This window comes from Thermobia domestica, chromosome 8 (genome assembly GCF_964235325.1).
Source record: "Thermobia domestica chromosome 8, izTheDome1.hap1.1, whole genome shotgun sequence".
NCBI lineage: Eukaryota > Metazoa > Arthropoda > Insecta > Zygentoma > Lepismatidae > Thermobia > Thermobia domestica.
In genome coordinates, this window is record NC_137461.1 from 184528591 (window position 1) to 184554292 (window position 25702).

Genomic DNA, 25702 nt, shown 5'->3' on the forward strand with positions numbered 1-25702 from the left:
ACTAGAGTTGCCTACAAGACTTGTGAAATTTTTCTTCTCTTCTGGATTCTAGTCTCGAAACTGAGACTAGCATTGTCATGTTTCTCATCTCATCTCGAATTTAAAAAGATACTTCTTATCTGGCGGCTATCATTAGTTTAATACTGTACACCCTAAGGAAAAATTACGTAGCTGTCTAGAAAAGACGTAGAATTAAAACAACGCTAGCAAAAGTTCTTGGGTCTAGTGAAAATAATATAAAAGAGAAAGTTCCAGTAGTATTTGGTTAAAGTATAAATTGGAAATAAACATCTTCGTGAATTCATGTTACTGTGTTTTTATCATAATTATGAAGGTTAAGTTTATGGTCTGCACAATTTCAATTGCTTGCACAATTTCAGGGAAGTCACTAAGGATTCACTAGTTCATTAAAAAAATATCATGTGTATTCATTTAAAACCTGCTTAGATAATCTGTAGGAAAAACTTAGTACTTACATAATGATAATTATTATTATCCCTTGCTTATCACTTTTATATATATTAGTAGTTTTTCAACCGTTTGCTCTTATACAAAATTCATAGGTATTGTGTTTTATTTTAGTATTTTAAGACCTCTAGAAATAACACAAAAAGGAAAATCTGGCAACGAGGAAACTGTCACCCTTACCGACTTTCCTTCGACCAGCCATAAATAAGCCTCTATACTGAATTTGGTGACATCTTCCACCAACCACTGTGTATGCATCAGACAGCAACTGTATATGAGGATAAGGAACGAAGTATAACGTCTCTCCGTTGCTGCTATTGTTTGGTGAAACTGTTCGCCATGTTACTTACATTGCCGAAATTCTGTGGAAAGAAGTCCAGATGACTGTGTAGGAGATTTTTTTTTTTTTTTTTGACATATTGCATCCATACTTTTAGTAACTATTCATCAAATTGTCAACGAGTTTTGCTGTCGGAGAAACTGGAGCACAAGCTCATGAATGATAGATAACATTTTTATTTAAGAGGACTAAGCGACGCATCAAAGTCCTAATCCTGTATGAAGTTTATTATTTGGGAACCAACGAACATACCAACCCTCACATTGTTGGTACTAAGATTAGGAATTTTACGTGTCAAACACTGAAAACCAGATCCACTCTTGTCCATCGCAGCTACAAAAGATTTCATAGGGCGAAGCTTTATATGAGGTAGAGGTAGATATATATATATATATCTTCAGAGTTAATTAAATGGGAGTTTGCAACATTTTTTACACCTGCTTCCATTGTACTACGTCGTCGCCATTCTTTCCTCTGATAGTGACTGTCTCATGCTCGAGAGTCTGATTCGCATAAAAAAACAGCAATGTTTCCTGTATCTGTTTATCTTCCGTGTGGCATAAACCATTTGTACAGTTTATTGCCATTGTGTATTGGGTCATTCCATGTGAAATCAACCAAGCCCAAAACCTCATGGTGTCAGATTTCGATAAACTTGGTGTACATGTAGGTCCCTATGAGAGATGATCAGACACCAAATTGTAGCCATGTACCCTCTGTAGTTTTAGAGTACAGGTTGGACAAATTTGATGTTTTTTGTAAAATCTTGTTAGCTTCAATTGGTCGTATCCCGTAAATATTGAGCTAGAAAGAAAAATAATATACCGTTTTGAAGAGGAGAGAATGGGCTACAAGATATGTTGGAACATTTATTTGAAAATCATATATCATTTTTCGGGTAATCCCGGGAAAATATTGGACCAGGAAAATATCTGAAAAAGTGCCCAATTGACTTCCTTAAACTTGGGTACGAAGGTAGCCCCATATGTCTCACATAAGTGTGCCAAATATCAACTTGGGTCAAGAATGGGCCTGGATTTTACAATGATTTTCGTGTGACCATGTCGGGGGAGACACCTGGGGTGCCAATGTGGCAACTTGCCAATTTGTCAATACTGGTGAAGTAAGGTGTAAGAAATATTTAGGTATTACTGATTGGCTGGAAGTGATCAATTGTCATGGTGCTTGTGTTGAAGCAGTCGACTGGCTTCTTCCAGCTCTTTGTTGCTGAGCGTGTATGTACGGCCAGTTGCAGTTATGAGATCAACAAGAGAGATGGTGTCACAAGTAGGCAGTGAGAGCACATCTGGTATATCTGAATATACAAGGGTAGGTGCTAATCTATGAAGTCTCAGAACACACAACTTTGCTGTTTCATGTGTCTCGTCGACTTGCAGAGCACAAGCAAGCCACCGTAAGCCACTATAGGTACAAGTAACAAAGCCCCTGATTCTATCAATGGCAATGCCAGCTTGTGAGCCATCTGCCGCAATTACTAACTCTTCCGTAAAGTCCGATTTAGAAGAATATTTCCTCATTGCGACCTTTCTTTGAAGCACAGGAACCACAGAGTGAAATTTACGGGATCCAGAAATGTGTCGAGCTGCATCAAATCTGTCCTTTAGGAAGGTGGCTGTCATTCGTAGCCCAGTTGTACAGTACAGTTGGCGTGGAGTCATGATCTGATTTGTGTACGGTCTTTAAAAGCTTGCTTTTGCAGCATTCCTTTTCAGTGTACATCCAATACCATGACACACTCCATCACACAGGGTATGATCACCACGCTTACGTGCTGTAGTACACCCTCCTCACGATAGTAGGCTACAAATGAGTGCACAATTGCTTGGCCATTATTTCAGTGGTATCCCTGTGTCTCATCCTGTAGCACAAAGGAGTATTCTCAGAGAAGTTACACACCACAACAGACTGTTCTAGTTTCAACTTTTCTTTCTGTATAGTAAGGTATTCTGATAGTCGCTTTGCAGTAAATAAATGTTTCTGAAATCCCTCCAGCTTGTTGCAGAGATTATCTACAAACTCGTCAGCAGATTTAGTCATTGTCTCCAGCATGATTTGATCAACTGAAACCCACTGTCTGTAAGTTACCTCTCCGTCCATTAGTTCCATAAGTTTCTGCTTGATGCGCACTTTCCCTAGGCATTCAGAGCACTCATTTAGGTTACTTATATCTGTTGCATTGTCAAACACCATTCGCCTGAGACAGTCCTTGTATGTGTGGAGAGGTCTTTTCCATCCCGTAGTCATCTTGTCAATCTTTTCTCCCGCAAGCATCAAGACAGCATTTTGATGAACGGTGCGCGCACACATACACACACACACACACACTGTATGTTTCACATGCACTTGCCAGGATGCAGTTCTGTGGCCTAAGTGTACAAAATTTGGAAAATACAATTTTCCCACCAGGATTCTTGTCCTTGAAAAGCAGATATGCTTTCTTCAGGTTCATCAGAATCAGTCGTTTTTGGATGTAAACTCTCCCTTCTTGCTGATGAATAGACACGGTCTTTTGTTCTTAGGCATCTGACGACTAACATTATCACTGTTGTAGAAAGCATGGATTTCTCTAATCATTTTGTAGACAATGAGCGTCCTGGCTTTGGGTTTGATAGGATGCTCTCTTCCTTAAGAAGTTTCTTTTCAGTACGAGCCATGTAATTTGTCACACCAAATTCGTTCTCAATTTTCTTAACTGGCCAGCTCTTGGGCAGAAGTGTAAGAATCATTATTTGATTTGATCTTTTGGTGCATGTGCTGAACTTCTCTCTCAGTTGGCTAATAATTTCTAATTCTGCATTTTTCTTTTCCTCATCATTTTCACTATCACTTTTAGACTGTGCAACATAAGCGACACTGCGGAGGTGTTCCTTGAAGGATTTGCTTATAGATGTCAGCTTCTCTTTGGAGTATCGGATTTGTTGCAGCTTCTTTTTCTGAATTGGTGACGCACTAGTACCTGAAGGATCTGGTTCAATACGTCAATTGTTGTGTCAGGTGATGTGAAAGGCTGATCAGGATTTGCACTAAGAGACTGCCCATCAGACGATTCTTGGTTATCACTTGCCTGTACGTCAGCTGCTCTGAAACGGCGCCTACATAGTTCCTTCCTGTACTGTTGCACACCTTGCTCAGACTCTGAGCTGTTTAGCAAGTTCTGCCACCCACGCTTGCACTGGGCGAAGGAACCCTCACCTTACTGCTATGACTATCAAATGGATTGGCACAGTAGAGGCGTGGCAATGCTGACATAGTGGAATCATCTAAGCAGTTATGCAGCTTTTGAATGCACACACAGGTAATGCTGCACCTGGATCACGGACTGTCTACTACTGACATTTGCAAATCTGCTGTATAATCACTGTGATCTCACTAGCTATGCTTGAACTTGCAGCTAGACTTGTCCAGTCTAGAGCTAAGAACTTACTGGCATGCATTATCAATGTCCTCTGCTTTTATACAGGTAACGATCGTTCCAGATGATTCGAGAACCTTCGAGAATGTTCCCCACGAATCTAGAATGTTTCAGATGATTTGAGAACCTTCCAGAATGTTCCAGACGGTTCTAGAACTTTCTAGAATGTTCCAAATGATTCTAGAACTTTCTAGCATGTTCCAGATGGTTGTAGAACCTTCAGGAATATTCCAGATGATTCGAGAACCTTTCAGAATGTTCACATATTTAGGTCAGTGCAATGTACTACAATTAATAATGGAATGTCCCAAAGATCCCCATGAGATTACTGAATTACAGATTGCATCAGAAAAACATTACTGCTAGGTCAGTTACACCCTACTTCACCAGTATTGACAAATTGGCAAGTTGCCACATTGGTACCCCAGGTCTCTCTCCCGACATGGTCCCACGAAAATCATTGTAGACTCCAGGCCCATTCTTGGCCCAAGTTGACATTTAGCACACTTATACCGGACATATGGGCTACCTTGGTACCCAATTTTAAGGAAATTAAATGGGCTTTCCTAAAATATCACTGATCCAAAATTTTCCCGGGATTTCCCGGAAGATGATATTTGATTTTCAAATAAATGTTCCTTACACATCTTGTAGTCTATTCTTTCCTCTTCAAAATGGACTCTCTAGCTCAATATTTACTGGAGATATGATCAATTAAAGCGAACAAGATTCTACAAAAAACATCAAATTTGTCTTTTTTTCTGCCACCTTGTACTCTGAAACTACAGGGGGGCTACAATTTGGTACCTGATCATCTTTCATAGGAGCCTACATGTATACCAAGTTTCATCAAATTCTGAGACGACGAGGTTTTTCTCCCTGAAAATTTACTTGATTTCACATGGAATTTTTCTATTAATATACTTTTAAAACGGCTCTTTGAGGAGTCGATAAAAAGTCTCCATTCATGTTCCACATGTGTCGTATCAAGAGCTGCAAACAAATCGTTAACATCAGAACGAAAACAAAGTATATCTTGTTAAAAAAAAAAAAAAAAAAAAAAGTGTATGTCGCTTCCTGTACGAACAGACAATAGTACATCTGTTAAGCAAATTCGAGTCTGTGACTTAGATTCAACTCTCGCACTAGGTCATTTAAATCACTTTGTGTCACAAAATGTGGCATGTTCCTTTCTACAAATGTTTGCGTTTCCCCCCCCCCCCCTCCAGAAATTCTAAATCTGATGTTATACCCTCGTCAGATTCTGAAGAAGCTATGTCTGAATCGCCCTTTTCCATAGACCGTGTTGCTAGGAGTACAAGAACCGGAAAGTTATCACTGTGTTTCACTACTGCACAGAAGTAGCAGTCAGTCACGTATTCGGCTGGCTTGTTGGCGCCATATTGTCGGAACACCAAATGGCATTTTAGCCGGATGTTTGTTTTTCAACCATGCTCGAAGACGCTAATCACAGTTATATATACTGTACTAGGTGTACTGTAGGTATATATATATTGTACTAGGTTCTCAGTACCTATCTTCAGCGTTGTTCTTGAAGTTAATCAGAGGTGTTAAATTTTCCCTGTTAGTCTTCACTGTGTGGTGTTCACCACAGACGTAACAAAAATTTATTTGGATGGTTAACACAATCTCGAGGCATTGTGATAGAGGCACAAAAACACTTGCAATGTTACTGTAATTACACAAAGATATTACGCCATGCGACACACTCAAACTTGAAGACGACTGAGCAACAGACGTGGGGGTGGCTAGACGGGCGGAAGAATACACTGTTGCCAGATTTCAATAAGTCCCTTTGTTCTCGTCAACTGGAACATCGGGTGTCATTGAAGAGTTTCTAACCTTTTTTTATGGAAATAAAAAAAAAAAAAAAAAAAAAGCCGAAAATTTTACGAAACTATTGTGGACAGTTTATATACACACACACAGGGTACAGGGTATATATTCACACAGGGTAACTTAAGTTAGCCAACTTTTTCTCACTTTGCTCTAAGCTATCTTTGTGATATTTTAATATATATTATACCTGAATGCATAAGGTATGTGAAACTGAGCTTATGTTCGCGTAGCATCACTGTAAGTGTTGCAGACCTATCTCAATTCCTCAAACAAAAAAAACAAAAAAAAAAAAAAGTACGTTTTTCACCACTTTTTTCAGTGGTTTCTTCTTTTACAAATTGAACGTAAGGAGTTCCAAATATTTTTCGTTAGAATATGTGTTCGATAGCTTTTCAATGAGGTATCATTTGTTATTCTGGGATAATTAGGAGAGGGACACAAAAATTTCCAATGTGAAATTGTGCGATTTCCTTGAAATTTTGACCAGTCTATTTATAACTGGCATTATTTCTAAATCTAAACGTGCAGGACGGAAACCAAGGTCAGATTCGTTTTCAGCAGCTCAAAAACTGTAAGGTTGTCAATTAGTGAAATATACAGATAAAAGTGGATGAAATGTTGACAGTTCTGTGAAAGACGAGAATCTCATTGCCTAAAGGGTTGCAGTTTAATGCCCAGAGCTCGCCTATTTGTTGCAAATAAATGTTGATCTTTTACTTGATTTTAACATAGGATCACACTATATAGCTTTACCCAAACGAATAGAAAATAAACGAAGCTATCCTGAATATACAAAATAATCACGATAAATGTTTTGGCAGGTTTGCACTCAGTTAATGACATATTATTCTATGTCCGTCTGTGACCTATTAGTGTAGGCATCGGGGCCTAAAAATTGAGTTCTAAGGGCAAATCATGTAATTATTTGGCATTCGATTTTTTTTTTTTTTTTTTTTAATATATACCCATCACTGATCACAAAAATGCCGCATGCCAGAAAAAAACACATCTTGGGAGGGGAGGGTGAGGAGGTTAAAACCGAAATTTTAGTCGTTTCTATTATTTACTGTATGTCCGTAACCATTAGAGCTAGAGCATCCGAAGTTTTTTTTTTTTTTTTTTTTTTTAATTTTGTTTGTCTAATTGTCTTCTACAATTTAATATTACTGCGTTTTTAAGCTAAATATAATGATTTTCTTGTTACTTTCATGTTTACTTCAGTATGGTTGCGCGTAACGTCAGTTTTTTAGCCACATATTCTTTAAAAGATTGAATTCGAAAAACTGTTTCCTCTAAAAGCTTTTTGTTATTTTATGCTCTTTCAAAATGTATACTAATATTAGTGTAGGACTAATAGTTCCTGAGTTATACGCAACTTTATCCTGTCGTGTGCGAAACTGATCATGGCGCAGCCCAAGAGTTACCTTCTCAGAAACGGTAGATTAGCAGCTGATGATGATTCATGTATTATGTAATCTTGTCTGCCTGCAAGTATATAATCCTGATGTTTAAGTCTGTCTATAATCTAATTGAAAATATCCATTTTTAATATCAGTTGAAGGGCCTTTTGGAAAATAACCCTTGTCAAAACAAAATTTCTCTGAAGAATGAAAGGAGAGCTTTCTGTAGTACATCTGTGAGAAACTCTGTAAATCTGTTTATACGTGTCTGTGATACCTTCTAAAACATGCACAAACATGCAGTTTTCTGAAAACATCTTATTTTGACAAGGGCTGTTTTTGCTACAAGTTCTTCGATTTATGTACTACAATGATACTGAACGAAATAGAACAGAAACCAGTTTTCAAAATTACCTAAAGGAGAGAATCATGAACAATTTGCCATCCACATTTTTTTATATATATATTACCGTCTTTCCCTCTTAATACTTACTGTAACGGTAAGAAAAAAGCATAAAATAAGGTATGCCTAACATCAGTGATATGCCTAACAAAATTTATCAGTTTTTAAACTGATAATCTTAGTTACAGAAGAAGCACTTGGCTATTATTAAGATTGTGTACAGTTGCTATAATACAATAAATCTATAATAAGAAACCTAATAGAAGGAAATCATATGCTTAAGAAATCTCCATATTAAAATTAAAAAGTACTAGTAAGAAAGACAAAAATAGCAAAGTCTGGCGGTGCAGTGATGTAAACTATGGACGCTCTATCAAGTTCAATGGGGAAAACCGACATTGTCCCGATTGAATCTTGTATATTTGCTACAGTTTGCAACACTGCAGCATGTGCTTTCTGCAACATTACTAAATGATACGAAATATGCAATAAATCGATGTAGTGCCATTAGAAATACTTGAAGGTTGGCAATATTGTCAACCAGTGACATCACATTTTGGCTTTAAATATTCATCTTCGTGACAAATAAATTCCTCCACTTGCGAAACGCTATGTTGAGAACCTGGAGCAAGGATGACGTCAACCGGATCTTTGGCCAATGTGGGTAGGCGGAAACCAAATGTTGCCCGAACGATACTGTCGTCCGTAACATTCCGTAGCGAGTAACACGAAACCTGTAAAAGTCCACCTGGAAAGTATCTCAGCAGGTTATTGTGTCACGAATAGTGAGTCAGTGTGTGCTGAAGTCTGAAACTGAAACTGTACCGAGTGAAGTATCCAGACACAGCTAAACTGATTTTCTGCTGTAATTAGTTACAGACGATGATTGCGGACAGAAATTTGGACCCTCTGCTGTACTTCATCCGACAACGCAGGGTTGGCAGAAACCATGATTTTTATTGAAAAAAAAACAAAAAAAAAAAAAAAAAAAAACAGGTGTTTTGGTTTAAACCCAGTTTGTTTGGTTTAAATAATTTACTCTATGTATTTATATTAGATATGGACAGAAATTAGTTTATTTCGCCTTGGTGTTATTATGCAACAAGGTTATGCTGGAAGGGGTCACATAAGCTTACACTTGAAAGATGGGTTGTGGTTCGACCGAGAATTGAACACGGGACCCCTTGATTAAAAAGTGAAAAGTACAAAACGTAATGCAGATGGTTTCATATGTGGAGACGTCACCATGAAGTTCACACGATTTAAAGCGTTTTTCGTTCCTTTTTTTGTTTGGTTTAAACCAGGTTTTTTTTAAACCAGCCAACTCTGCGACATCGTAGCTCCATTTTTCGCGTTAGGCGAATTCGAAGAATACACTGCATTGGTCTGTTGAAAATCTACGTATCCTGCCCAGAACACACGTCCATGAAAAAAAAAAAGTGTGTGGTGCGCAATTTCAGGTAACTTGTAATCAATCGGGTGTTTTTTTTTTTTTTTTTTTTTAATTTGAATTAGTAGTGAATAGTGAATTTTATCGTGACTTCTTGCAACAGTTTTATAACGAACTAACACCACGAGAAAGTCTACTGCTACTTCCATCCAAGTAAAGCCACAGAATACACTTTGAAGAAATCCCTGGGGTTGGTGCGTGAAGTACAAACAAAAGGTTGTGACTCTCTCGTTCCCCTGATTTGTCCTCCTGTGTGTGCTTTTGCCCCTGGGGATGCTTAAAGCACAAGATATATGCAGTTAGTCTCCCTATCATGACTGAACTGCAGCGGAACATACCCACATGAACAGGAGCATAACCTGTGGAAAGCTACAGGCAGTGTCAGCCAGTATGCTGCGATGTGCGCAATAGTGTCTCAACTTCAAGAATATACTCTAAGCAGTCACTTTCAGCATCTTTTGTAATTTACATATAAGCCATTATTCATTTTCCTACTCTTGCGGCCGGTATCCGAAATTACCACGCCACCTTTTATGTGGGCCACTTTTATCTTCGTAGTGATTAGTTCTGTTTATGAATTCAAACGAGATACAACTGGCTACAATTACTTAATATATGGGTGCCTTGATGAAGGTATCCGAACATTAGATGTGTCAAAAATGGTTGGGGGAAAAAGTTTCGAACTGATAAGATAAGATTCTGAGAAGTAAGCGAAGAGTTAGAAGTAAATGGGGAATGTAGGAAGAAATAGTACATACACAATGTAGCGTAAATTGTTTTGTTTACATTGATGTTACATATTAGGGAAATACAATGTCTTAGTCCTAGTTACGAAAACTGCTCATCTTTGATGCGAGGGATCATTGGCTCGATCTCAGTCATGTGAGTTTGTGATATATAAATTGTGTTTGTGCATTTACCAATTATGTCATAATTTTTCGTGTTTATTAACTATCCGTCTCCTTTTGCCTAATTGATATAATCGTGTGTTATTAAATTGAAAGTGTCATTTTATGTATAGCATGATAAAATGTACAGGGTCTTCGCGAAGAAGATGGGGTTTCGTGGCGTTGCTATGCACTAGTGATGATACTTGAATGGTTGAATGATTCACCGTTTTGTGTGGAAGCTCAAATAATTTATTCAGTACAAAAACAAATTCATTGCTATCAGAATCTACTATATTATAGCAAAGACGTATTAAAGTGCGCTTGCATGTCAGTATATTTCTTGTGTTGTTTTGTCAATGGCATTGTGTACCGTATTAAAATCGATAATATGAACACCTGAAACATGCTCAACAGAGTCTGATGTAAAACTGGTTAACGCCTGTATGTGTGCCGTGCTGTGAATGGCACATACTGACATACAAATTCACTTTAACATGCTCTTTGCCACATTATAGATGATTCTGGCGACAGTGCTTTTTGATTTTACACTTAATAAACTATTTAAGTTGCCAAACAGAACGATATCACCATGTGTCTCTTGTACAGCAGTCTCATTAAACTCCATCAATCTTTCGCGAATACCTTGTATAAAATTCTTTGATTGTGTTTGATGTCCTTGATATTTTCAGACTTAGAAGATATAAGAGCGGATGTGCGGTCAAAAATTTGGTTTACGTATAGGAAATGTTTTGTGCCTATTGGAGATACAGGTCACACATCGGATAAAGGCTGGGGATGTATGCTTCGATGTGGGCAGATGGTGCTTGCTCAAGCTCTGCTCTCTTTACATCTAGGTAAGTCTAGGATATTTTCGTCTTAAAATTATATTTTGTGTATTTTGCAAATGATGTTCTGGTTATCACAGTAGGCTTACTGTTTTATTTACTTGATATGTGGAACATAGTTTTCAGGTTGTTATGTAGGTGTTTCTTGAATAGCGAAATACCTGGAAAATGTTGCTCAGTTACATCATTACATGGGAGTTCTGACTGTTGAAACTGAATATGGGTGGTAGTGATAAATCTTCACTGAATGTTGTGATAAATTTGATAAGTGTTCTGTTACTTGTAACACTACGCTTTTGTTTGGATGTGTTTATTGGACAATATGGTTGTTTGAGTTGGAGTTTAGCGTCTGAGCTTATATGAGATGTGGACCTACAGTTTAAGGTGGAATCCAAACCACTCTAAATAGGTTCAAATTTCAGGCTCTTTCATTGGGAATCAATCCCAGGACTCGACCTGGGCCAAAGGCTCGAACTCTAGCCACTAGACCAGCTGAAAGGGTACTGGACAATATGAATAGATTTTTGCAGAGAGTGAGAGATGTCCGCGTTTGAAGATATAGAAAGCAATAAGACATACCTACATATAGAACTAAAGCATTTCTAAAAACAAAAATCCCGCATTTTTCTGTGAAAGCTTTGTAGAAAGCAATAGAGTGGTAGAGGTGTGAAAATTTAAAATCATTACGATGGCTCGGATTCCACTTTAAACTGTAGGACCGTCTCATACAGCAGTGGTGCTAAAAAGGGACCCTCCTAACTCTAGTAAACAAACAACAAGGAAGCAATACAGCAATGCTTCACTCAGCAACAAATTGTGTTGATATATACGAAAGCTATCGATAACATTTAATCTCGTAAGAAAATTGTTATACGTATGATTGTTATGTAATGAATAATCGAACTGTGGAAACTGAAATATTGATCAGAGATAATGTACCTCCTTATGACAGAGAAGAAAGTCACAGAGGTTTATGATGAAATGAAGACTGTGTACGGTTAAAAACATTCAACTTTGGCGATCATTAACACATGGAATAGAAGCTAAAATATGGAGTGATTGACAAGAAAATGATTAGGAAAGTGGATGGTGAGAGACGACAGATGAATAACCATTCATGATATTTTGAATGAAATGATTGTCTCTCACGGGTCTGTATCCACTATCTTGCATGGTCACTTCAACTATCCAAAGCCTCAGCAGGATGTGTTCCAGGTTGCTTTTTTTTTTCTTTTCTTTTCTTAATAGCAATGAGTTGATTATGCATTTAAAATGCCCGTCTGTTACCAGTGATAATCTTTTGACGATGAACGAATGTTGGGTATATCACTTTGACACTGAAACTAAAATTACGACGTGGTTTTATAGTTAGCTACAGGAAACCGAGGTCAAATTCGTGCGGAATCTCATATAGTTCGGATTCCACGTTAAGCTGTAGTCTCGTTGTAGTCTCCTTTTTTGAAGAAGCCCTTGTTGAACTCTCTGCCAAGAAAATCACGCTTTCGGTTTTTTGAGATTTCAAAAGAATTACTAATTACGTCGTAGAGTGACAGCGATATGTTACAGAGGTTTGCTGGAAAAGCTTGGTGATACCCTAAAAGTGAAGCCTATGAGATACTCACCAAATATGCCCATGATGCGTGATGGCTATGTGGAAAAGGCCCAATCACATGTCAGTTTCAAACGTCTAGTTCCACTTTCTTTGTAGTAATACAGAAACTTATTGATCGACCCTCCTACTGTTAATTTTTGGTTTAACTTTGGTAGTTTGGCATACAGCTATCCTACACACACATTGAAATGGGCCTTGTTTGGCTCATCATCACAGGAAAACTTCTAAACCCTTAGAAATTCTTCAATATTATTGGCGTTTAAAGAAAAAAATGTCCAAAGATCAGACATATACCAATTGATAGTTTTCACTGAGTAGAAGAAAATGATATGCGTCAGTGTAAAAGCTCATGCTTATTTTCGAGAAAATTGAGAGAAACAAATTGTTTTGTAAACATAAAAATTGTTGCTAAACGAAAACCACGCCACCTGTTAGGGTGAGAATGATACTGAAGTATATCTTCATGAGGCTGTTCATTATGACACTAGGTTGATTATAGCACGTAATTTGCTGGTTGATGGAATACAGCCCAAAATTATGATTAATATTTTTTAAAATTTATTTTCTATTAAACAAGGCAAGACATATTGTTTGATACATCACATCAAGCTTAACAAAATTACATTTTTAAAGGTAAATTCTGATGCACAGTTTTAAAGAAAATCAACAAAAACAAACTTTCATGACGCTAAAACGTATGTCGTTCGTTATCAGTAATAATTGGTAGTTCTGCTGGAACAGATTGTTCGTAGCGATATTTATATGTATATATAAGTATATGTAAAAAATACTCTTGAAATGTGAGACCTATCTTCTAATAGTGATAAATAGATGTTCCATGCTGTGACAGACATACTCCTAACAATTACGAACGATTATTCGTAACAGTTTAATATGGTGCAACATCTGGTTATATTGATTCGATTTTCACTTGTGTTCGTGTATCTTGTCTAAAACTAGAAACCATGGAAAAAAATTTACAGAGTGGTTAGAATTTCGTAATGTCGGTAGTGAGAGTTCTATAATATCCACCATTTTGATTAGTTCAAAAGTGCATAGTTTAAAATACAGTAAGCGTATACGTGGGGCGGTCGATAAGTTTTTGTCTTCACTATGAAGGGATTGAGGGAGAATGGCCAAATGCAGGTATACGAGTATGATTAGTCTTTCTCTACATATTCACCAAGCAAAGTAACAAATTTCTGCAACCGGTCTTTCAGCTTCCGCAGCCCCTCTTTGTAGAAAGTGTCTCATTGGCTGGGAAACCAATGCTCCACTGCAGCAATGACCTCCGTATCTGAAGAAAAATGACGTCCTTTCAAGGATTGTTTCAGTTTTGAAAACAAGAATAAATCTGACGGCACGAGATTAGATGAATATGAAATATAGGGAAGTGTTTGGTATCCTAGGCGTTGGACAAGATTCATGGTTTCATGGGCTTTGTGGCCGGAAGCATTGTCAGGTAACAGGTGAACATCTTTGGTGAGGATGCCACGGCGCTTTTCGTTTGGGGCATCGTGAAGTTTTTCCAGCAGACGTCTGAAACAGTCACACTATGACCATAAGTTAGGTAATCCGTAAGAATAACGTCCTTGTAATCCCAGAAAACTGAAAGCATGAACTTCTTAGCAGAAGGCTGCACGTGGGCCTTTTTAGAGGGTGATTAGCTGCTAAGTTTCCACTGTTTTCTCATCACTTTAGTCTCTGGGTCAAAGTGATATACCCAACATTCATCCATTGTCACGAGACGATCGAAAAAGTCATTCTCATTGGATACACAGAGATCCAACACTTCTGAGGCACAATCAGTGCGTTACTGTTTTTGGAAAGAAGTAACCTCGGAACCCACCGTGTGGACACTTTGGATAGGTGCAAGTGATCATTCAAGATAGTGGATACTGAGCCCCAGGAAATCTTCAACTCATTAAAAATAGTAATAATGGTTATTCGTCTGTCGTCCATCACTAGGAAGTCCACTTTCCAAATCATGTCACCATCAATCGCTGAACACGGTCTTCCCTTCTCTAGATTCGTCCGTTAAACTTATCCATCCACATTTCAGCTGTCTCTTCCATGTTTTAATAGTGATTAAGGATAGGCACTTTTTCCCATAAACAGTTTTCATCCCTGCATAGATGTCCGTAGCTTTCATTCCCTTTAAATGGAGTAACTTTATGACCAGCGATATTCCACTTTTGCCACTTCTACACTTTCACTCTTTCCAGACACCATATCTTCAACAATTTTGAACGTAGAAGCATAAAATTTACACATTAGTCTCATTAGACGTTACCGAACTTACATAATTTGCATATAAATAACTAAAACATTTCTATAAGAGGGCAAAAATATATTGACCACTTCTCGTATTAGAAGCATGGCAAGATGAATACATGAACAGTGTACTGAAAGAAAAAACTAGAACCATTGCACAATAACTCAATTCAACAAAAGTAAATGTATAACATAGAATATATGAATTTTAATGATTTAACAAGAAAGAATACATATCACCGTGGAGGTAGCATCCCCAGGAGAGAGAGATTCTGTAACGGAACGGGCAGTTACACATGGGATATTCCTATTTTATTACATATTGTAACCGATCACAAAAAATAGTACCGTTTTGTGTAAGAATAAGAAATTAGATGGTTTACATTTTTGTTTCATTTTTTTTTTTTTTTTTTTTTTTTCAGTTGTACTGTAGAAATATGTTTTAAGTTTTAGATTTTGATTCACGAGGTAAGTTAACAATGAAGTGGTCTTCTAGAAAGCAAGTGTATTTTCTGAAAAGTATGGAGCTTAAGACTCAAAATATTTAGCTCGTTTAGAAGCAAGGGAAAATTGCGTATTTATGAAACGATCGCACAGCAAGTACTGGTACCATCATGCGACTAGCATTTAACGAAAAAAATGTGCAAAAATCAAACATACAGGTATATAAATCGATCGTTTTCGTTGAGCTAAACAAAGTAATATGGGAAGTGTAAGACCTCATGCGTATTTGTTGAAAAGAAAAACCTGATGGTAGTTAAATGAAGTGTTAGTTAAATGATTAGTTAAATGAAGTGTTAGTTAAATGAACATATCATATAAAAAAGAAGAAAAGGATATAATATAGATAAATGTGTTCCGACTATTTTGATTTGTAACATTTTATGCGCAATGAAATCTGAGAATAAATAATCGATTAGAAAACTGACCTTCGTAGGGGATGCATGTCTATATGTAGTAGTGTTGGTTGGGAAGCATTACACGTGCCTTAGAGTAAAGGGATTGACCCTACGCTAAAGCAGGTAGAGTGGGAGACAGAAACTTAGTGATAGCTTCGTGTCATTCAATTGCAATACGAGAACAAACATGTTAATGCTCTCTTAGACACCGGGGCGGTAGTATCAGCCGTCAACAAGACACATTTTCAGAAATGGTTAAGCTATAAAGCAGTAATAACATATAATGGAGAACTAAGAAATGCAGATAAATCTGCAATTCAAACAAAAGATTATATTGAATTACAAATTCTTTCGAATGGAAAAGATTTCATATTGCCACTAGTCATCGTGGAATTCAGCACTGTCATTACTTATTCTTGGTAGGCAGTGGTTAGAGAGATTAATGCCGGAATGGAGGATAGCTTAATGTCTCGTTTCAACATAATATCCGTTGCGATTATTAATACGCAGGGAAGATTTTGTATGATACTTACGGAGCAATTGATGTCTGATTTTCCCACAGTTTTTCAGTCGGAATTGTCACACCAGTAGTTCTGTACAAAGTATCTATACCCATGAGAGAGGGACTAATACCGATGTTTAAAAAGGCGTGCAAGATTCCGTTCGCATTAAAGAACAGAGTGAAGAGTGATTTGGAGACTGTGTGGAAATGAACGTGTTGAATAACATAAATTTTTTGTTTGGGATATCCCTATGTTGGTAGTCAGAATGAAAGAATAAAGATCTTCGATTATGCTTTGTTTTCAAAAGAACGGTGAATAGATTTACTGAAAAATAGCAATTCAATTCCTAGAATCAAATATTCCTTAAATAGGCTATTTGGGGCAAGAGTGTTTGTGCTGTTGGACCTAAGACAAGCCTATGTACAATTGGAGGTAGATGGAAATTCGCAAAAATATCTAGTCGTCAACACACCATGAATTTTTTGAGGTAGTTGTATACATAAGTCTTTTCTTCCGGCGGAAGTAGTACTCTCTTCTGTCTTTAGCGCCACTAGTGAATATAAAAGAATGTTTCTAGTGTTCACTTCGAAAATGAGGAGGAAAACGAAAGGCTTACAAGGAAATGTATACACACAGATAGAGAGGGAGAGGCCGAGGAAGGAAGGGAATTTCAAGAAGGATATACTTATTGTTTGCAGCTTTCAAAATGTTGATCACAGGTACTACAGAATATCGTCTTTTAATAAGAGATGACTCTTCTCTGAGGACTATTCTCTCCGGCTGTTTAGGATTGTTCCCAACTGCAAAAATCTCACTGATCACTAGACTTCGGATCGATATGCACTAAAAAACGGCAAAATATGCATGCAAATATGCGCTAAAAATCACAAAAATATGCACTGAAAATATGCAAATATGCACTAAAAAGGGTAACTATGCACCAATCAAAGGCTAAAGTTAAATGAGAAATTTTATTATCTCTAGAGAAAAAAGTTGTATTACTTGAACTTCATATATTTGGTGTGTAACGATGATTCGTTCATGCTACAATACACAGCTATGTAGTTTTCGGTATTTTCTGGCAAAAACCTGCCTTTGTCAGTCAAAACATTACTGTACATCGAAAATGTTCCTTCCGTGTCAAGGGTCGTTAAAGGACAGTATTTCAAAGAAACAATGTTATTTGCGGATGAATCTGAAATTTGTGCGTCGTTGTGGCCACTAACACTTCATTTACATTTGACAAGAATTTTGTCAGGATTTTTCGCGTCTATTGACTGTGCTTCCCGAAGAAATGCTTATCCGATTGGTGTTGGCGTAGTCTGTGTTGTTATTGAATCAAACAGCTCAAATCCACTACAAAGTCCTAATCATCGCTCTTCTAATCTCGTTATGATCTTTGAAATTGAACTGAAATGAGTATTGATAAACGCAAGTTTGCTTTTAATGTTTTCATCTCCGCAAGTGTCCACGGCTTCTTGAATACATCTGGTTTCTTCGGGTTCAAACAGCTCAGTATGTGAAATTAAAATACATCTACCTACCTACCTACCTATATATATATATATATATATATATATAGTAATTTACAAATATGAAAGATTAGAATGCGCCAAGTATCTGGGAATAAAGAATACATATAATCAGGGAAGTAAATAAACATTTCTGCTATGAGCCTGTAGTAAAACCTGCCTACCGAAATTAAACAGAACTCGTAAAAATTTCCGTTAAAGGTTTTAAAGTTAACGAACGAAGATAGATCTATGCTTTACAAAAATAATGTTGCACCTACCGTATTCAATAACAGTATTTATTTATGCTACGAATTAATACACAAAAAAACATATAGTGAACAACAACAAAGCTACATACTGTTTCCAAGGCCAAGACAAAAAGGAAGTGCTATGGACTTTTCAGCTCTTGTTCCTCTCGCTCTCTTTTGATTTACTGTGTATATTGTGCTCCTTGTTCCATGTCTCGAGACCAGCTAGAGAACGAGTTATTGGTATTTGAAAATAACTATGTAAATTGCACTTAAAGCTCGCACGGTATCTAGAGCCTTACATGACGGTTTACTAAAGGTTAAATGTGTAAGTAGGGTAACAAGAAAACTAAGACCTTTACAGACAACGTAGCTCATATAACTAACCTCTCACAGAATGTCTACAATTTTTCCAAACGCTGCATTTCCGGAACTTGAAAATTTCCGTTGAAAAGTATATTTTAACATCTGTTATTCGCAACACAGGTTCCGCCTAATCAAGAGAATTTAACACTTTTTTTCACCTTTAAATTCATGAAACCATGAAATATTTCCGTTTAATAAGGGGCCTGTTGAAGGCAGTTTTTACTGTATTAATAGCCTGTATTCAAAACCTTATGTTCTTGCTTAAAAGAAAATAAATCCACTTGAAATTACTTTTTGTATCCAATTATGTGTAAATCCTAGAATATTTCCTTTTAGCGTAACATAGTGCATTTCAAACAGCAATAATTTACAATGTATAATATTGATACTTTAAATGAAAAAAAAAAAAAAAAAATGATTTGAGCGAGACATGGAGCATAATGGGAAGAAGGTAAAGGTTCCGAAAACATAACAAAAGCTTAGTAGGGAAGTTACTCTTCGAGAGACCGAGGTGCACATCAAAGCAACACAAGCTTATGTTTAAATATTCCTATAAACTCCTTAAAGGGAAACTCAGGAACTTATCTCAGAAAGTAGCTGCTGCGATAGGTTTTAGATTTTGTAAAGCAAATATTTTAATTAATTGTATAGCTCATTTTCAAAAGGGTTGTTCATTTCTTCCCGAAATACATTTTAAACAATTTCTTTGGAATGAACTCTGTCGAGTATGAAAATAAATAAATAAAATATAAAAAATAAATAAAAAATAAAAAAAATAAAATAAAATTAAGAAGCCTCATCTGGGTTGTTTCATAGTTGTATAAGCTCCTTACCAGACGTGAAACTGCTACGAAAATATAAGAAGGCCAAAAAATAGGCGATGCTGAAGTTTGAACTTTTGCTGTTGAACAAAATGGAAATGTCCTCTTATGAAAACAAGCTTGCTTACTTTGAAAATGTTACTTGTTTAGCATACACTTTTTAATATATTTTTCTTCTTGAATTGTTAACGTCTCCCCACTTCAATCCATTATTTCAGAAGATAACTTCTAGACGATTTTTCTTTCGGTATCCTCATACTGCTACAGGACCACATAATTTCAAATTTACACACACACACACACACACACAACAGTAGCAACGTTAACTTCCGAGATGGGTAACGTGGAATTTTAATGTTATTTATATCTTCCAAAAATGTGAGTCATGCGTCGTTGCGGGGAGAATGAATCACTCATCCCTTTCCTAATCTCCTTTCACATGACCTTGGAAGATATTCTAAACTGTCAACAATGAACCCTAGGTCTTGAGTCTCTTTATATTAGAAACTCAAAATTCCATTTATGAAGAAAGTTGTTGGACGTTAAAAATTATCAATTTGGTCGTTCCTTTATATATGCATTTTTATGCAGTAACGACAGAAACATGCGCTAACCTCCGAAATATGCAAATATATGCACTATAAAACTCTGCTATTTTACCCCAAAAGAGCTGAAACGAATTTCTGTTTAAAGATCTTATCAATATCACATCGGAAAAAAAAAAAACAAAAAAAAAAAAAAAAAAAAAAAAAAAAACGCAAATATGCAAAACTCCGAAGTCTACTGATCACAAAGTACAATTCGTAAAGGTATATGAGTTGTAAAAAGCAGTGCATTTATTGAAAAGAGTGTAAGCAAGCTTCTACGGCGTTTATGTGTTTGCCTGCTTCACAGTTACCTTAAAATTTATCTAATCTTGATGCAATATGGCCTTATGTCAGAGTTTGCGCTTGGCTTCAAAATCATCTCCACTCCTTTCGATTAAAATCAGTAGAAAGTATGGGAGTGAAGATATTTGAAGTTACCCGTAGAATTTAATAAAAACATTTCCCATGATAACTTTTGTTTTAAAAAATTGATTTTAATGAATATAGTATTCCTATTTATGTTCTTTGAAGCTTTCTGATAAACCCCACTACTTGGAGCTAAAATCGGTGAAAAGTAAGAGGTGACTTCTCTCCGCGAAAAATTGAGTATATCACGATTTCGTCAAGTTAGGAAGACGGAACTCGGTTTATTTATTCTTAATTAAAAAGAAACAAACCCGTAACCGGCGTTTTTAAAAATTATAGTTTTGTGTGTGTGTGATTGGGGGGGGGGGGGGAGGAGGAGTTATATTTTTGATAATTTCTTTCTGCACGTTAAGAGTGATGTTAACAATTATTGGTGGCTATGCCACGACCGTGACCATGTTGAAACGTTCGAACAGTTTGAAATGAATTTTGGAACATAGTGCCTACTCGACTGTGTATTTATCATGGTGCTTTGACGGAAAGGAATATCGTAAGGGGTAGAAGGCGTTGAAAATAAGTAAGAAATACAGGATCTCGCGAGCCCGTCAAGTTAGGATAAATACACTCGGTATATAAATACCTGACTAAAAGTAAATGATTTTGATATTTTCCATTTTAAGGGGAAAGGGAGAAATATCTAAATTTTTCGCCACATAGAAGTCTGTGTTGTTTGTTTTTTCTGATCACATCACATGGAAATGGCTGAACCCTTTAAAATGGATTTTGCAACATAGTAGCTACCTCAAGCTGTTTTTATTGTATCACTTTGATTAGATCCTAAGAGAATTTAGAAGAGTTGAAAAGTTATTCAAATAATAATTTTTTATGGGTTTTTATCGCTAAATTTTCATTAAAATGCATATCTAAACGGGGAACGGTGATTCAGATGTCCTCCATACACTACTTTCCTTGTGCGAAAACAACTATTTCAGCTAGTTAGTATAAAAACGCAGTTAAAAATTTATTTAACGTGGGTACTTTTACCATTAGCATGAACAGTAGTTCAGAGTTCCACTTTGAGTTCATTTTTTCTCGTGACCCTATAGATGGGTAGTTGAAAAATAGTTTCACAAGATTCACCGTTCTCAAATTATTAAAAAACGGAATTTAAGTTTATCCAAGCGTGAACACCTTTTCACCATGGTATGAATGGTAACTGTAGTACTTTTATGCATAGAAAATTAGTATTTAATTTATTAGTAATCACAATCGGTTGTCCAGAATATAAAATTTCTTCAATTCAAATCGAAATATTATCACAATGAAAAATCATATACAGTCGTTTACACAAAAATGCACAATGGCCTCCGTTTTAAAGCTCAATTCCGAAGCCTAGCAAAAACTATTGTTGTGATGTTATAGAAGCGAAAAAAAAGCAACGATTGTTTTAAAAAGTTAATACAAGTACCCATACCAATGTTTTTCATTATCTCAGAAAGAGTTTGAGGTGTCAGATTGCTGTAAATGGCATCTGATCTTTATGCCTATTTAAAGCCATTATATAATTAGATGTGACAGTTACCTAAGCACTTTTATGACATAATGTTCTTTAAAAAAGCCAAGTTTTCAATTCCTTGTAATTTCGTTTCTTCTTGTTCAAAATATATCACATGGTGATCGTAGTATTATTACTTTGGATGTGCATTGCTCCATCCACCTCACTTAAGTTATTACTATTGTACCCTAGAAGCCTCCAAAGTCTGGTTGCTTTTCAGTGTTCATGATTCTGTAGTGTCCGTAGTGTGTTACGTAAGATTTGTATGTAATAACCTGACGTAATGCAATTTGAAATAATAATAATATGTCTTGCTGACAACACTGCTATTCTGATGGTGTTGCAGGGTATACCAAAGAATGTCCCCTGTTCATATTTGAATGGTACGAAATTTCAGCAGTTTGTATCTATTAGTTTAGAAGTTACAAGGGTATATGAAAATAAATGATGTGTGTATGTAATCAATTGAATACGGCAGTTGGGAGCAATCTATAAGTAATTTGGATGAGTGTTGTAGTTAGATAGATCGTTGAAGGAAACATACGTACAGCTCACAGATAAGGAGAAGAACCCTAGCAGAAGTAGTGTGACGTAAGTATGGGCTCGCCCACGTTTCGCACGGGGTTTCGGCAAGTCGTTTCCTGTGCGAGTTCTCATGCTGTCTAATTAATACATCCCTTTTCTTGCGCGCAACGTACAAGTTCTGTATTTAAATATGTATTTTACAAATATAAGTGATTGATATATCGTATATATGTATATATACACATATGGGCGGATCCAAGGGGAATTATAGAGGCTATAGTACGCTCCCCCTTTACCTCAAAATTTACATGGCGTAAATGGCAGTTAATTTTAGCGTTCACTGGACAATTTGAAGACTAGATACAGTCTAGCCCCCCTGTCCCCCCCCCCCGATTATATGATGTATCCGCGGCTATATATATAGAGTATGGTGCTAAATTTGTTGTACAAAGCAGAACGGTTATTCTTGAGAGCAAAACAAACAAACAAACAAACAAAAAGTTCTAATAAATATAGGGCGAAAATCGCGTCGTTTACGTGTTACAAGTTGCCGAAAGTGTGGGAAAAACTTTAAGAGTTAAATATTACACAAACTACTAAGCGTATACGTGATGCGGCATGATATCATCTATCCAAATTTGCAGTTTTCAGATTTGTGCGATGTTGGCGCAAGAGATTCCCCAAAGGACGTTAGGGATTCCCGGACATTTTATGACGTAAGTTGAGTTGATAAGAGTATGTAAAAGACGTCTCATTACCTGGAAATAATACTGCGTGGCAGGTCAATACACATACACGCAGATAAAAAATGGCGAATAAGAAAATCACTATGCGTGGTTGCATACCTCCTCAAAAAGTACTAGTAAAGACGGTGTGCAAAATTTCACTGGAAACGTCACGTCTCTACAATGTAAAAATACGTACAATACAACCCAATAGGTAACAGAAAATAAAGAAATTCCGATTGCTAATCTGCTCATATTAATGATATCGCAATACTTTTGGAAACGCGTCTACTTTAATACTACAGGAATTGAACAAGAACTACTATTAAGAGACAATCAAAGAACGCATAATAATAATAATAATAATAATAATAATAATAATAATAATAATAATAATAATACACATAAGTGTTTGAGCACATTCATTTCGAACAGTACATAACACAAATGAGACTAGAGTACTTTCTTTTTCGCAATCAATAACAGATCGTCATGAAAAGTATTGGGATGTCATTAATATTAGCAGATTAGTAATCTCAATTTCATTTTCTGTTACCTGTCGGCTTGTGTTGTACGTGTTTTTACATTGTGGCGACGTGACGTTTCCAGTGAAATCTTGCAGAGCGTCGTTACTAGTACTTTTTAAGGAGGTATGCAACCACGCACAGTTATCATTATCTTATTCGCCATCTTTTATCTGCGTGTATGTGTATTGACCTGCGACGTGGTATTATTTCCAGGTAGTGAGACATCTTTTACATACTCTTTGTTAACTCAATTTATGTCATAAAATGTCCGAGAATCCCTAACGTCCTTTGGGGAATCCCTTGCGCTGCCATTGCAAAAGTCTGAAAACTGCAAATTTGGATAGAGCAGGTTAGGATCCTTTGATGATATCATGCCGCATCACGTCTACTCTCAGTAGTTTGTGCAATATTTAAAGTTTGTTTTCCCACGCTTTCGGCAGCTTATAACTCGTAAACGATGCGATTTTCGCCCTATGTTTATTAGAGCTTTTTTTTGTTTGTTTTGCTCTCAGAAATCACCCCTCTGCTTTTGTACAACGAATTTAGCGCCATACTGTATGCATGTGCCAGCATAGGTTTCTAGCATTTCCAATCAAACTTCGTACAAATACCACTTATACCCTAGATAGAAACACTGCGAATTTAACACCCCTAGGCGGGGAGGGGAGGGAGATATACGTACAAACGACCGATGATACTGTCGATTCCACAGTTTTTTCAGAGTCGCTGCCTGCGGAGGTGATACCTGCGATTCCGTTTAAGTAACGTCCACTAGGGTTTCGCTCGAGACGAGACAAGACAGAATTTTCGTCAAAAATTCGAGTCGAGACAGTGCTTCCAATAGAAACATATTTACTTTTTGAGACGAGACATCATTTTCACGACATATTTTCGAGTCGAGACAGCCTCAAATCCTGTCTTGTGCGTATCCCTAACGTCTACCTTCATGTTTTACCAAGGAATATCCTTGCAACGCCTGACACTGTAGCTAGTATAACAAAAATTAGAACCAAAAGGAAATGAATAGGGTACTTATACCCATTACTGTGATAATCGTTGTGCTAATTCGTCACTGTCATAATTTATTTCATCCTCGGAGGCACCCTCCGAATCATCTGACGGCTCTTTATCGCTATTATCTGTTCATCCAAACGAGATCAAAATTTTTTCTACCCCATTTTCCATTAAGCCGTCCCGCTCCCAATACTGTTTTTTCTATCTTTTCGACATGCTGACAGAAACCCTTCCAATCTTCTCAAGTGCATGATATTGCAGTTGAGGTAAGTTCCTGGAGTCTTCTGAATGAAAGTGACCCTGTCGTGTTATGACCACGTATATTTTTTTTCACCTTGGCCCACGAAAGTTCTATCGGGTTCAAATCACACGAGTACGGGGTAAGACGAAGCACTGTGTGGCCATGTTCTTCAAGTAATTTGTGCACACGATACGTTTTCTCACGAGGTTTGTTGGCTTGAATTTTAGCGTTTAATTCCGTCTTCCTCATGGTTTCATCACTGCTGATTTGTCGAGATTTTAGCCAGGAGAGCATATCGGTTTTCAAGCTGTAGCCCAAAGCAACTTTTTCTGCTTCTACTGAATGGTAAGCAGCGTTATGACAGTCCGAGGAGGAATATTTGGGATAAGTTTTTCTCTAACCCACTTCGGGAAATTCTCACCATTCATTTGACCGTAATAATCACCTTTACAACTACCTGCCTTATATATAAGACGCGTGTTTGGCACAAATCTATTAATGCTTCCCGCATGAACAACTATGAGTTGATATGCAGAACTAGCATTCGCATGGACCCCTACGACATCGTCTGACTGCCAACACTTCTTTGCTGTAATGTTGCTGTCGACTTTACTTTCATCAAGATATATCAGAGCGCGATTTTCTCCCCGATATATTTTGACAGCTCTTAAATATTTACTCCTCCATGTTACAATATCTGGTCTTTGAATCAACACCTTTCTCCTATTGTTAGATCTCTTCCAAATGAAACCACACTGTTTCAGTGCCGTGCACAGTGAGTCTATTTTCCAAGGGAAATGTATTTTTTGCCGCACTGCAGTTAGAAGCTTAGCACA

General features: G+C 36.8%; 1 protein-coding gene across 8 annotated transcripts in view; it reads left to right on the forward strand.

Annotated features, from left to right (window-relative positions):
• Atg4a (Autophagy-related 4a) overlaps positions 1 to 25702 on the forward strand; it is a 440329-nt gene that overhangs the window by 104175 nt on the left and 310452 nt on the right. For all 8 annotated transcript variants that reach the window (XM_081769296.1, XM_081769295.1, XM_081769301.1 and 5 more), the window contains one exon: positions 10934 to 11098. In XM_081769296.1, the coding sequence (XP_081625422.1) occupies positions 10934 to 11098 (165 nt within the window). The remainder of the gene's footprint in view (positions 1 to 10933; positions 11099 to 25702) is intronic.